At 52.2% G+C, this 13,838-nt stretch overlaps 1 protein-coding gene across 1 annotated transcript in view; it reads right to left on the reverse strand.

The window, feature by feature from the left end:
- Window positions 1-265: 265 nt before the first annotated feature.
- Window positions 266-13,838, reverse strand: part of GTF2E1 (general transcription factor IIE subunit 1) — a 38,511-nt gene continuing 24,938 nt past the window's right edge. The window contains exons 3-5 of the mRNA XM_078618443.1: window positions 7,260-7,461; window positions 6,123-6,385; window positions 266-1,410 (exon numbers count right to left, since the gene is read on the reverse strand). Coding sequence (XP_078474569.1) covers window positions 773-1,410; window positions 6,123-6,385; window positions 7,260-7,461 — 1,103 coding nt within the window. The 3' untranslated portion in view covers window positions 266-772. The remainder of the gene's footprint in view (window positions 1,411-6,122; window positions 6,386-7,259; window positions 7,462-13,838) is intronic.

The raw sequence follows: 13,838 nt of genomic DNA on the forward strand, positions 1-13,838 counted from the left end.
GCCACGCACCCTCCCGCATGGCATTGTGGGAGCCCTCGGTAGCGATAAAGTTATTTTATTAAAGTTTTTCTCCCGATTCCGTTACGATGACGTACACATATATCATCGGAACAGAATTCTGGAAAAAAACGACGTCGTACGTCATCAGAATGGGAAAGGATTAAACACAGTTAATGAAACCAATTGTCTAAAATCTAATTGCAGCACTGAGATTTCACACCCAAGTAGCAAATGAAATACGAGAATGTGGAGCCAGACGAGGAGACACGCTTTCGCTACATTTTATTCACAGCGACGTTTGACGATGTTTTCAGGAATGGGAGAAAACAAGGACATTATATGGAGGCCAAACTGCATTCCCCGCTCCTCACCGTCACAAACATTTGACCGAAGGGGGGGGGGGGGGGGGGGTGATTCGCGTCGACCTGTGCGTGGAGGGGGCGGTGCCCCACTAAATCTTTCTGAACCCGTGCCCCTTATCAGACACATCTGTGAAAAAGAGCTTAATAAGCTCATCGGATTTGTCCAGTATGAATAAATGAATAAATATTCTGATTCCGATTCTGAATAGGGGTACCGCGGGCGGGAGGGCGATCGTAACATGGGTGTGAACCCTGCAGCGATGGCCCGCTGGTTTTTGCAGCGAGCACCCCCCCCCCTCCTCCTTTCCCCCCCGGCCACATCTCGTGCCGCCGAGTCCCACCGAAGCACGGCCGCTCGTCCTCTGCTCCGCACCCCGCTCGCCCCGCGGTGGAGAGCCCGTCGCCGCTCCTCAGTCGTACATATCCTGAAACATCTCCTGGCCCGTCCGGATGTACGCCTCCTTCTCCTCGGCCGTCATTTGGGCCACCAGCTGCGGGTTCTGGCTCACCTCGCTGTAGGGGTACGGCCGCCCGGCCACCATCACCGTCACGGTGGTCACCTCCTCAAACTCGTCATCGTCGTCGTCATCGTCATCTTCGTAGTCCACCTGCCCGTCACGCCGCCGCTGCTGCTGCTGCGAGTGCTGGGGCAAGTGCCGCTGGTGCTGATGATGCTGCTTCTGCTGGTGCCGGTGCTGCAGAGCCGCGTGCGCCGACGAGGCCTGGGGCCGCCGCTTTGCCGGCGGGGAGTCGTCGCCCGACTCGCTCGTGTCGCTCTCCGAGTCGCTGGCCCCGCCGGCGCCTCCCCCAACCCCTCCGCCCCCCCCGCCGCCGCCCCCCCCGACGGTGGCGATGGCGGCGGCGGCGGCGCGGGTATCGGCCAGCGAGGAGGAGGAGGAGGAGGCGGCGGCGGTGGCGCCCGTCGCTAGGCTGCTCTTCTTCTCGTGCACCAGCAGCGCCCGCATCACCTCCTCGCTGTCCAGCTTGTGGCCGCCCGCACCGCCGCCGCGCTGGTCGGAGCCGTCCGGGCCCGTCTCGGAGCCCACGCCTGCGAAACGCACGCAGTGTCAAGAGTGCACGCGGTGTGCATTGTCGCACGCGTATCGCACGCATGTCGCAAGCATGTCACACGCATGTCACATGCATGTCACACGCATGTCGCAAGCAGTGTCAATAATCACGGTAATTATTTGTTTTCGATCGAGCGCCCTTCTTTTACACCTGGGCCATCTCAGAGCGCTGTTACACACGACAAACGACTTGCACCACATCTCATCTCAACACATTTAAAAGGGGCTCCCCCAGCGGCAGCTGTCCCTCTTGTGGCAGAAGGTGACCTACTCGGCACCGGGCCTGCAAGCGGGTGGCACTCGCCCGCCAGTAGTGGGCAACGATTGCCTACGTCTAACTCCCAATTCAGTAATTTATGGGTACTTTTATTTTTAATTCCTCAAATTTGAACAATGATCATCAATATTATTACTACGAGTCTCGCGACTCTTTTTCAGGGGTGGGGGGGGGGGCCTGGATTTTTGTCGTGCAAGCGTGCCAACGCAGCGTCACACGCGGAGCATACCAACGTCGGCCTCGCGAGCCAAACGCCCCCCCCACTCCCTCCCTCCCCTCCCCTTGCACCAGTCTTTTGAACAAAAAACCCCGTGTTCCACCCCCCCCCCCACCTGGACTCTGTTATTTAACGCATTTGCATATTTTGCATCAACCTTTTACCATTTCTTTTTACAAAGAGAACCGCTGACAAAAGCTGACGAGAAGGGTCAAAGAGAATCGGGGTCCAGAGAAGCCAAACGGTAACCTCCCCCCCCCTCCCTTTATCACCGCCTATAACCGCGTGTGCCGTGCGTGTGCCGCGCGCGTGCCGTGCGTGTGCCCTGCGTGTGCCGTGCGTGTGCCGTGCGTGTGCCGTGCGTGTGCCCTGCGTGTGCCGTGCGTGTGCTCGCGTGCGCCCGTGCAGCCGCGCGCGTACATTCAATTAATGGGGCGGAAACGGCATGGAGAAGGGACTGCATTTTCCTTCCTTTGACATTGCAATGGCCAGATCAACTGGAATCACGTCCGCTATCGTAACATCTTGGAAGCCAAGCAGGTCGGAGCCTGGATAGCGGGAGTAGGCAGCAGCCGGTGCTGCTACTGCGAGGCTACGTTGCCAGCAGAGGGCTGGGTAGGAAAATGTGTAGTTGCACTGTACTACGCAGCAACTACTACACTCCCCGCCTTCACGAACCAGCACTGCGTGGGAGACCCTAGCCTTTTCGCGGCCCACATTTCCATTGTTACCTTGAACACAACAAATACGGTTGTCTGGAAATGGACGTCGTTCATTTTAATACAGATACGATGAGGAGAGATGAATGTTGAACAAAAGGCCCTTTTGAATGTAGCTGATGCTGACGATGGTTTAGCAGATGGTGAAGATGGTGGTAGTGGTGGTAGCGAAGCCGGTGATGGAAGTCAAGGGCGGCGGTGGTGGTGCTGGTGGTGATGGAGAAACCGATCGAACGAGGTCTTTGAGTGTAACCAGCTAAAAATATAGAAGGACTCGCAAAGCCTGAAGCCCTCTTGTCGTCACTAGCAGACCTCGACATGGGAATTTAGCTCCTGAAAACATTGCCATCATCGTGCGCACGAACAGAAAGAAACCAACCCACACCGACCGGCGTGGTGAAGTACAATCAAGCAAATCCCACCCCAATCCAAATGTCACGTCCACGCGACATTTAAACACGCGTCAAAAAGAGCACTGCAGGCCAACTCCAGATGTCCGTTATCCTCAAGAGATATTCCCGAAAAGCAGGTGACACATTAATTCGCAAAGTTTAAGAGTCCTCGCAGAAGCAGCAGATGTGTGAAATCCATTCAATCGCCGCACGGGCGCCGAGGACACACAACGGCTCCAGGAAGCACGCCAAGGTTTTACTGCTGTGCTATTTCTGGGCAGTGCGATGGTATTCACAATGGCGCTTTTTTGGCTTGTTGTTTTAACTTATCATCTTCACAGTGAGCAGCTTCCATATGCTGCGGAATTGATAGAAGGCTCCAGCTGTATTTATTTATTTATTTCCCAACCCCCCCCCCCCCCCGTGTAGTGATTTCGACACGGACGCTAGCAATCCCATTAGGGGTTAAAAGCTGTTTTGTTTAACAAGATAAAAATCTCATTGGGTTTTTTCATTCAACTTATTCGTCCGCTGGTGCATCCATTAAACTTGACCGCGTACGCACGCCTTACAAGGCAGCACCATGAAGCGTGATTTATTACAGGTGGATATTTCATCCCACTGCCATGTAACCCACAGCCTTACAATGGCCTAATCTCACTCACATCTGTCAGAGGACACTTATTTTCCGCTGTACAACCGAAAGGGGTCAGGAGTATTATTGTCGATTAAAGAACACCATCATTGCACCCCTCCCCCTGAGCTCCCTTGTATGCACGCACGTGCGTTGGACTTCTTTACCACCGTACGTAGCCAACCTCCTCTTGCAAATATGCTACTACTGATCGTTGCCTTTACTGTGGTAGGGCGGTGAGCCCGAGGTGCCTCCAACCGGTCCCTCGTTTGAGGGTTTATCGCCCCGGGTTCGTTACGCGATCATGACCTGCGCTTCAATCTTTAACGTCTGTGTTTTGGGTTCTTGAATTTTTAAAAAACGGCCATAATTTCTTGGCACTGCACGTTGGGCTAATCAGAATCTTGATTTATACTGGAGGAATCCGATGAGCTATAAAGCTCTTTTTCACAGATGAATAAAGAAGAGAGCCCAGAGGGTGCGTCGGCTACCTGCCGACTAGGACAAAAAAACGATTTGGGAGCAGTGGGTTCAGACTCATAAACCCTCCCGCCCCCCTCTCTGGCGTGAATCCCAAATGCCCATTCTCCTGCAATGCGATTTTAAAAATGGCAACAACAAAAAATACACACATGGGCACTGCCGCAGACGGCTCGTATAACTGAACGGCCCCTTCTCTTGGATGCCGCCGGAATTTTGCAAGCCCGCTTCTCAATTATATAAAATAGAATACCCTCTCAGACACACACACACACAACAACAAAAACCCCACAATGACGACGTAAATGAACGCTATTAAATTATGTTTTCCATTGCAGTGCCTTTGAACTGTTTATGTTAACGGACAAGTAAATAATACACTGACTGATGCGTCGATTTCAACACGGGGACATTCAGGCGTGCCACATTTTTCTTTAATTAAAATAATGTGTTGACTTAACATTCTGCCAAAGGCTGGTCAACAATGAATGTCAAAGCCTACGACCATATTTACACATTAGGGGAGACTTTAAGGGGTTAATTAAGGTGCCACAGACCCGTACAGGATTTCAGTTTAATCTCTTATCTGCCGAGCTAAGCCCGATTGCCATTCCAGATACGTTTGCATTTTCTTTAATGCCACACAGGACTCCCTATACTATATTTCCCCCCCCACCCCCGCCAAACACAAACTGTCAGCATTCAGGAATCCATTCAGGGCAAATATAATTTCGCTCAATATTACTCAATACACTGCAGCATGTCCTTATGCAGTCTAAATTTACACATAAATCCTCGCACCAAATGCCAACGTCATAAGCAGATTTGAAATGAGTGCAACAGTGGTTTTGTCATTCATAGTTAGTATTCAATAACAGCAAAAACTTTTTTTTTACTTTATTATTTAATCTATAAATTAACAGCTTCACGTGCAAATCTGTCAGTCGGTCATGGCATGTATTTGTGGAAGCATCACCATACAGAGTCAAGCGAGACCTATATTTTTTTTTACCACACAACGAAACGGGCACCTTCTATGGTACTGACAATGAGTTACGTGTGGACCCCACCACCTTTGAAATATTGCAAAGAAAACGTGGCCCAGGTGGAGGATGTTGCTGCTGAATGGTACAGAGGGGGCAGGGCGGCGGAGGTCAGCCAGAGGCCCCCAAGGTGGAAGTGACAGGGCCAAAGGTCGACTTAGACTGCGGCCAATAAATGAGCGGGACATTGGTAATCTGAATAAGTTGTGTGCCCCCTGCCTGCTAAAGCGCGCTATTGCACTTTCTGACACTTTCTGACACCGTCCACATACCCGAGGTGCAAGACATTGGCCACGTAGCTTGAGTAAATGATGCCGCCTATTCTGGCCGCCTGCCTGTCCGCTTAAGAACCGCGGGAACCTGCCAACTGGCGTGTCGCGGATGGCACGGTGACGACCCTGGCTGTCAGGAATACAACGATGCCTCCTGTCCAACATACCCCCGCCCCGCCCCCGAGTCTTCCTCGCCCGGCGCCAGCCAGAGGTCCGTCCTCACTGGCACCGTTTGCGCCGCCTGCACCCTTGCCGCAGAGGTCGCAACTGGGTACCCGATACCCGTACCCTACCCGATACCCGGCTACCTGTACCCGGCCGGGTACGGGTACCCGTTTGCGACCCTGGTGCGGCCGGGTACGGGTATGGGTAGGCCGTGAGTCACTGGTGAGTAACTGTTTGTCACTCATTTCCCAACGTCTTGTCTGTTCTCACAATTCAAATTCCTAGAATCAACCCACACACGCCTGCAATATGGCTTCATCCCAGAGGTCGCAATCGAGTACCCGATACCCGGCCGGGTACGGGTAGCCGGGTATCGGGTAGGGTACGGGTACCCGTTTGCGACCCTGGTGCGGCCGGGTACGGGTACGGGTAAGGAATCAAAACCCGTTTGCGACCTCTGCCTTGCCGGCTCAGACCCCACCGGCGGTCACCTGCGTAGACTGCGGCGGCCGAGTCGTGGTAGGCACCCTGCACGGTGCTCTCCGTCATCCACACGGGCCGCTCCTTTGCCGGGCGGCGGTCTTCGGAGGCGGCGGCGGCCGTGGCGGAGGAGGAGCCGCCGCGTCGCTCCGGGTCGCCCTGCTCCAGGCTGATGGTGACGTTCTGCGTGTAGAGGTCGTCGTACGTGGGGGCCCTCGCCGACCAGGCCTCGCGGGCCGGCACGAGGCCAGCGCCCACCGCCTGCCCGCGCAACCTGCGAGGTTTGGCGAGGAGGGCGGCAACGGTCAGGAGAGGGGAGGGGGGGCGGGGGGGGGCTCAGAGGGCGGAGAGCCGAGCTGGCGCCGTTGAGATTCTTATCTTGACAATGTATGTAGCGCCTTGTATCAAGGCGCTTTACAAAAATGAACAACGGTACAACGTGTGTGAATGTAATGTTGGAGATGAGTGAAATAGATGAGAGGAAGCTGTGGTTCAGCAACGGCGGTGGAAATGAAGGGGAGATGAAGGGGCTGTGGGGTGAGCTAGGGGAAAAGAAAGTGAGTTTTGAGTGGGTTCGCGAAGGTCAGCAGCACACCTGTGATCAAACCTGGTCTTGGGCCTGGTCACCAAAAAGACCAAAATGCCCATCATTTAATTTGGCTGAAATCCGGCTGTTGAGAATGGAAGATCTGTTCCAACTATCCCCGCTATGAATGTCGCTCGTGTGCAGAGCGGGTGGCCAAGTGTTGTTGTTCGCTATGTACGGTGTGAAATAAGTTCAACACAAACAAACATATACGTGTGTGTGGCCTCGGTGTTACTCGAAGGCATCCCAGAGGTAGCTGTGATAATCGCTTCTGTCGGCCATTATCTAAGGGTTGCACTGCCCAGCTCCACGAGTAAAAGTGCATGCAAGTCCGTTCTCCGTATACAGCAAGTCTGCAGATCTCTACGTAAGGATAGCGGATCTAACGAGAAAGAGGCATGGAATAGAGGCAGGAGGAAAATAATCTTCCGAGGGAGGGAGGGGACCACTGGAGTGTATGTATGTTGAACTTCTTTCCCACCATACGTAGCCAACCGTGCCCATCGGAGGTGCGGGGAAGGACAACAAAACTAAACACAAAAAAAATGTGAGCGTGACCCACAGGTGCTTGAGAGCAGGGATGTCGCTGGGCTCGGGCTCCAGCACCTCGTGGGACAGGTTGATGTCCTCGGTCTCGCGCAGCAGGGCGTAGATGGGCTCGATCTGCTCGTTGAAGCGAGCCACCAGCGTGCGCGCGTCCTTCTTGGGCACCGCCGACTCGTCCTCCTCCACCTCCCTCCGGCAGAACGTGCACATGAACAGGCCTGCGGGAAGACGTCGACGTTTGCGGTTTGGACGGGTGGGCACGGGCGACTAACTACATCGCCTGGTATGCAGCAGGAGTCAGGGTCGGGATCGAACTCACAACCTCCTGTATGCCAGGCGAGGTAGTTAACATCTCCTAGCCACCGTGATGATGATGAGAGAGACGCAAACCTCCAAATATACAGCAGGCGTCAGGGACGGGATCGAACCCACGACCTCCTGCATACCAGGCGAGGTAGTTATCATCTCCTAGCCACCGTGATGATGATGATTAGAGAGAGAGACACTTGGTTGACCAATCATTTGTGGTCATGTGACTTCTGAAAAAGAGCTATTTAGCTCAGTGGGCCTTACCTGGTAAAATAACAAATAGTTTAAAATAGTTTTTGGTTTTATTCGGTGCACCGCTCGTGTTAATGTTGTGTTAAATGTAATAGCCATGTCCACTGTCGTCGTCATCATCATCGTCGTCGTCACACAACAAGAACCAGATCACTGGATCCTACGCAAGAACCTCCGGGAGTTGACCTGCCTCAAAAACATTGGCACCCATTAAATCAAATCTGCACGCTGCGCAGCAGATGGGTCCACAACGTTAACAAGTCGGAATTCCACGAGAGAGATTGGCGGGTACCACTCAACAGCCCATCGACCACATTGTGTTGGACCACTGTGAACTCTGAACATTCAATTGATTCATTATAGAGCAATCCAGCCATAAACAACAAGACAGGCCTGATCAAATACAATGATCCCCCCCCACCCACACAGCCTTGAACAGACTGTTGGGGCAAGTACTGTTAGCATGTAGCACCAATAAAACGCCAGCATGGCATATGATGAGGGGAGTGAGTTGCCAACATCATGCCCGGCCGCCTTTGTCTCCCCACTGCTGATGTTTACACACAGCAGCAGGTCATCATTTCAGGCTCAGTCGACCTAGGTGAGTGCCCAGGATCAGTTCAAATATTCGCCACCATTCTTGGTCGTGAGCGGGCATCGAACTCGGGTCGCCTCGGTTTCACAGCGCAGTGCGCTGACCGCCGCACCGCCGCTACACGCCGGCTGTTAAAGCAGTAACGTACGATTTGTGAAGCTACCAATTAACAGCCATGCTTCCAACACTGGTGCAGCAGCTCACCATTAAATATTTAAAGCTGGGCCACACGTACAGGCCTAAGACCCACACACGCGCGCAGGGGGAGGTCAGGCCACCGCCACGTCCCGACCGATTTGAGACGGACCCGCCGGGGGGGTAATTGGCGTCGAGTTTCAAGGGGCGGGCAAAGCGGATCTTTCGCAACGCGCCGGTCGCCGCCACCTTTTGACGCCGGCCGTAGCCGCGGCGGTAATGCGACGCAAACCCGCAGCGATGGCCTGCGGACTCCAAACGCCGGCCACGCAGACGGACCGCAATCTCTACTCGAGGATGCGTAACCAAGGGGTGGGTGGGGCTGGGGGGGCGGGCGGCTTTACAGACGCGACGTGCCCACGGCGCGGGAACGGACATTGTCGCCTCGTCACGTTTCAATTAGCGGCGGTGGCACAGGAGGGCATTCACGCGGCGGAGCGAGAGGCGATGCGCAAATCATCGATCGCGCCCGCCGCCGGGACGGACCGAGCGGCGCGCGGAGCAGACAAATCCGCTAAATCCCACGGTCGGCCAAGGGCCAGGCTTCAAGGGCCATGTCCGATTCATAAGCCACGGCACAGCCGGCGCACGCGAGATGGGGCGGGGGTGGGTTTTTTTTTTTGGTAACGAAGGAAAAATGGGAATGATTGATAGCTGGCGGTGATGATAATGATGGCGATGATAATGCTGACTGTGCAGCCGGTAGGTTTGAGTACGTACACAATGCGAGTCGTTCCCATTAAGAGGAGCGCCAGACCATTTTGTGAAACGGTAAGTTACTCGACAACTACGAATAAATATTGATTTGTAATGAGTTTTCTCCGACTTGTTATTGCAAACCCAGTCCATGTCATATATCTGCATCTGTCTCTCAGTGACTGTGCTCTTCTGACTCATATCTCTCTGCGTTTCCGTCTCCGATTACATATCCCTGTATCCATCCCTGTGTCTTTGTCTCTCGGTGTAGCTCTGTTTCTGTCTCCATGCATCAATGCATCTCCCTCTGTATCTGCATTTGTCATCCATATCAAATCTCCGCTTCTCTACGCATTGACAAAATATCATAAAAAGTTACGATTCGGCTTAAAAATTCTCCTGTGCAGGATCAATAGATGCTGTATTTGGTAATCGGCGGGATAGTCACAATTTTCGCGGGATAATGTTAACGTCGTAAACGTTGCGTTGTATGTAATTTACAAATCCACCAGCTGTAGCTGTGTATGGTTAAACGGAAGTTTAGTGATGTGGGACTTTAAGAGTTGCGTTGAAAGAAGCTGCAGTAGGCCGTCCAGGACCCAAACCAAATCCGGCAAGGACACGAAAACAATCCTTGAAGAAGGAAATTACATTTTGTGGTCTCCCTGCTCAATCGAGCACGGGACGGGCACTAACCAATTCCTTAAACGACCGAAGGCCTATACCAGAAGTTCCACACAACAGAGGGTGTGGGTGACTCCAAAGCCACTGTTTGCCGTGGTGCAATGGGGTTACTCAACTTAACCCCCGCGTGTAGCGTTGAACCCTTATCGCCCGCATCCATTCTCGTCAGATCTCAGAAGCTAAGCAGGCCTGAGACTGGATGAGTGCTTGGAAGTGTGATGCGTAAAGCAGTTTGTGACGGGGGGGGCTGCTGCGGTGCTACGTGGTGGCCAGCAAACAGCAGCGCAGCAAATTCCATTGGCGCACTGCACTACTGCTACCACATGCAAGGCTAAGCCTTCCGCCTTCACACACCTGCACTGACCCGCCACGGGGAAGTATGGCCGGGCAACCCGCACGAAATGCTCGGCACGGGGAGGAGCCCTCGTTCAGTGGTTGATTGACGAGAAGGGGGGCGCGTGCACGTCCCATTTCACACCTACGATTAGCGCGGTTGGCAACGCACGGTGCCAAAGAAGTTCAAAATACATATGTACATGTGAAGGGATGGTGGGCTTAAGTCACCCTTTGAATCGAAACGGGGTGGTGGTGGGCAGGGGGGAGCGGGTGGCACTTAAGGAAACCAAATTGAAAATGCCGGTGCCGAGTAGCGACCGGGAGATGCGGCGCTGGCGTTGTGGTGGAGTGATCTGCCGCGCAGCGCCAATAGTTCCCGATCTTCCCCGAGCAGTAACGGTGGGTGATAAATCACGGCAACCGCCGCCAGGAGAGGTTTAAGCGCCAATTCGGCGTCAATCCTTCAAAAGCCGCTCACTCGTATCGCCGAGACCTTTAAAACAATAATAAATAATACAAATCGATAGGTGCGGTGTTACGGGCTTGTCGTGCTCGCTCTATCACTCCCTTTTTCTCTCTCCTTCTGCGAAACAAAAGGGGTTCCCGCACGCGGAGAGCGAGACGGTCCCCGCTACGGAATTCTACGCTACTCGGCCACAACCGTGAAAAGGGCAATGCGGGCATTGACGCACGTCGACACAGCAAATCCACGGGGCACGATCGCATGCCTTGTGTAAGACATGTTGCCACTGCAAGGTAAGGCGATGGCAAAAAGGTGCTGCTCATCGTAAATGTTACATGAGATCGCCCGTGAGCAAATCGCCCAGAATGCACCAGAATGTCGCCAGACCTAAGAGGCTCAAGCCAGGGCTGAGCCTGGATAGTTGCCTGGATGGGTGACCGACATTCGCAGAAAACGGGTTGTCATAACAACTGGAGGTCACAGGAGCTTCCGTTCAATATTAACCTTCCCTTTTAGGTAACGTGTGGACTAAGATTAAAGGGACACACACGTGTATATATATATAACCCTCAAACGAACACCTCTCTCCCTGGATATCAAAGCGAACTCGTGCGTAACTATTCGGTCATCATCATCACCCAGACCACTGCTTAATATCTAAATCAAAACTCAATGAAGTTTGCTAAATTCAAAGAAATCACACCGAAAAATTATTCGATCATCATCCCCGACTGGCAGACCGATGCCCTCTGGTCACATTTGCAAATTAGGCTCCTCCTGGTCTCGTGATGTCTCACCTGGTTAAACACAACACACTAAACACTTCATAATAAACGTTTTTGGGTTAGATCGCGTTCTTTATAAATGTGTCGTAACCCTCCAGCACCCGACACGGCCAATCAGTAAAAAAAGTGTCCCGTTAACAAAAGACAAATAGTTCACTGCTTTAGCCCACCGGTGTGTTGAAGAGTGAATCCACAACATTTACAATGTTTGAGGAGTATGACGTTTCGCTGTTAATTACATCCAGCATCATCGGGCAATTTGCCAGAATGGTGAAGCCCTCACTTGCTCCCGGTCTTAAATAAAGCAGCAGGGTGACATCATCATTTAAATTATATTCATATTCTTGGTTCTTTCGGTAAAGTCACGTAGAAGGGAAATAATAAAATAATATAAAACAATACAAATTCTCACGACGTTTCGACTGCAACACAAGCAATCATCATCAGGTGTGAAATCCACAGCAAGAAAATTTGAAAAAAGTGGCGGTTTTTCCTAACGTCATCATTTAACTCATTCAGGTGCAGTGATTTGAGGGGGGGGGATTAGTAATCAGTCAATTGCTTTGATTAGTAATGAGTTGTAGATTAGTAATTAGTTGTAATGTGTATTATTTAATAACTGAACCCAGTTACGATAACCACTCAAGTCCCACAAAAGTGGGACGTCCCGTCAGATCTTGGCTCTAAATGTATCGCTTGTTTCGTTACGTGTGTACACATATATATGAGCACAGCGTATTCCACTTACATAACTTTTGGGGAGGGAATCTAACAATTGAAAAAATACAATTTTTTAAATCAATATCCTAAAGCTCGAAAAGTGTAGAGCGTGCGCAGCGATGCTGATTTCTCATCAGCGGTGTCTCCACGCGTGGTACAAAAACGTCACGCACGTCCAGCGTAGTCCCAGTTCAGTACGCGGCAGGAAACTACTGCAGCATGAGATTACGAGTACCGGAATCGGCTTGCCATTTCTTTTTCCACAGTGCACAGCGGTGGTTGTTCAATCATCTCTTTTGAGATTGCTTTCATAAAATAAAGAAATAACAAATGCTGGATACACAACATTACAAGCCGTATATATACGTAACAAATTGGACATTCGTGACACTTACAGAGTTTGTTAAGAAAACGGATACAGCAGAGCACCCCACTCCTGAATAAGCCGCCCGGGCATGAGTGGGACCACTGTGTACAGACATGCAAAGTCACCGTACACACACGCACAAACCGCATGATCGAATTGTGCTCAAGCAGCCAGAGGTTCCGGACAGCCAAAGGAACCTTCAACATCCTCAGGGTTAAAGGTTCAAGCACAACACTTTAAACGCCAGCTCCCTATATCAAGGGTGGGCCAGTCATAGGAAACGTTGGACTAAAGTAACGAGCGTGAGTAGAAGCAATGGAGCACAACGCCGAATGAGTGAACGGTCGGCGTTTAATGAAGAGTCAAAAAGCAAACATCCGAGAGACCAAAAGTAAACTCTCTCAGCCCTGCCGGCAGTCGGCGGGTGGTGACCAGTGATGAAGCCTCAGAGAACCCTTTCAGTGGCAGCCATCCATCCGGGAAGGTGACGGTGCAATTTTTCATAACCCGTGCGGGCGTACGGGGATGGGGAGAGCAATTTCATGGCGAACGCGAGGCTGAGAAGCAACGCAATTCCTGAACGCCTTGAGAGAAGTGGGGGTGGGGGGGGACATTGATAAGACTTGGCTAGGACATTGCTTTTGAACCCCCTCCCCCACCCGAATTGGGAGTTTGTCAGCGGGCTCGGCGGCATCTCACCCGCCTCTTGAGTTCATAGCACGGCGCGCATTCCGCGTTCTAGCGGCAGCGCGTTCACCGCGTTATAACGGCAGCGCGGTCACCGCGTGATAAGGGAAGCGCATTCCCGCGTTATAACGACAGCGTGTTTCCATGTTATAACGACAGCGCGTTCCCGCGTTATAACGACAGCGCGTTTCCATGTTATAACGACAGCACGTTTCCATGTTATAACAACAGCGCGTTCCGCATTATAATGGCAGCGTGTTTCCACGTTATAACGGCAGCGTGTTCTGCGTTATGACAGCGCGTTTCCATGTTATAACAACAGCGCGTTCTACATTATAACGACAGCGCGTTCCGCATTATAATGACAGCGTGTTTCCACGTTATAACGGCAGCGCGTTCCCACGTCGTGCGAAAATCCTTCCCCAATGGAAGCACCGCGTTATAGCAAAAAACGTGTCGTAGTGTCAAAACGTGTTAAACGAGGGGGTCACCGTATGTTAAATTCG

The sequence above is a fragment of the Lampetra planeri genome, chromosome 57 (genome assembly GCF_965212315.1).
Source record: "Lampetra planeri chromosome 57, kcLamPlan1.2.h2, whole genome shotgun sequence".
Lineage (NCBI taxonomy): Eukaryota > Metazoa > Chordata > Hyperoartia > Petromyzontiformes > Petromyzontidae > Lampetra > Lampetra planeri.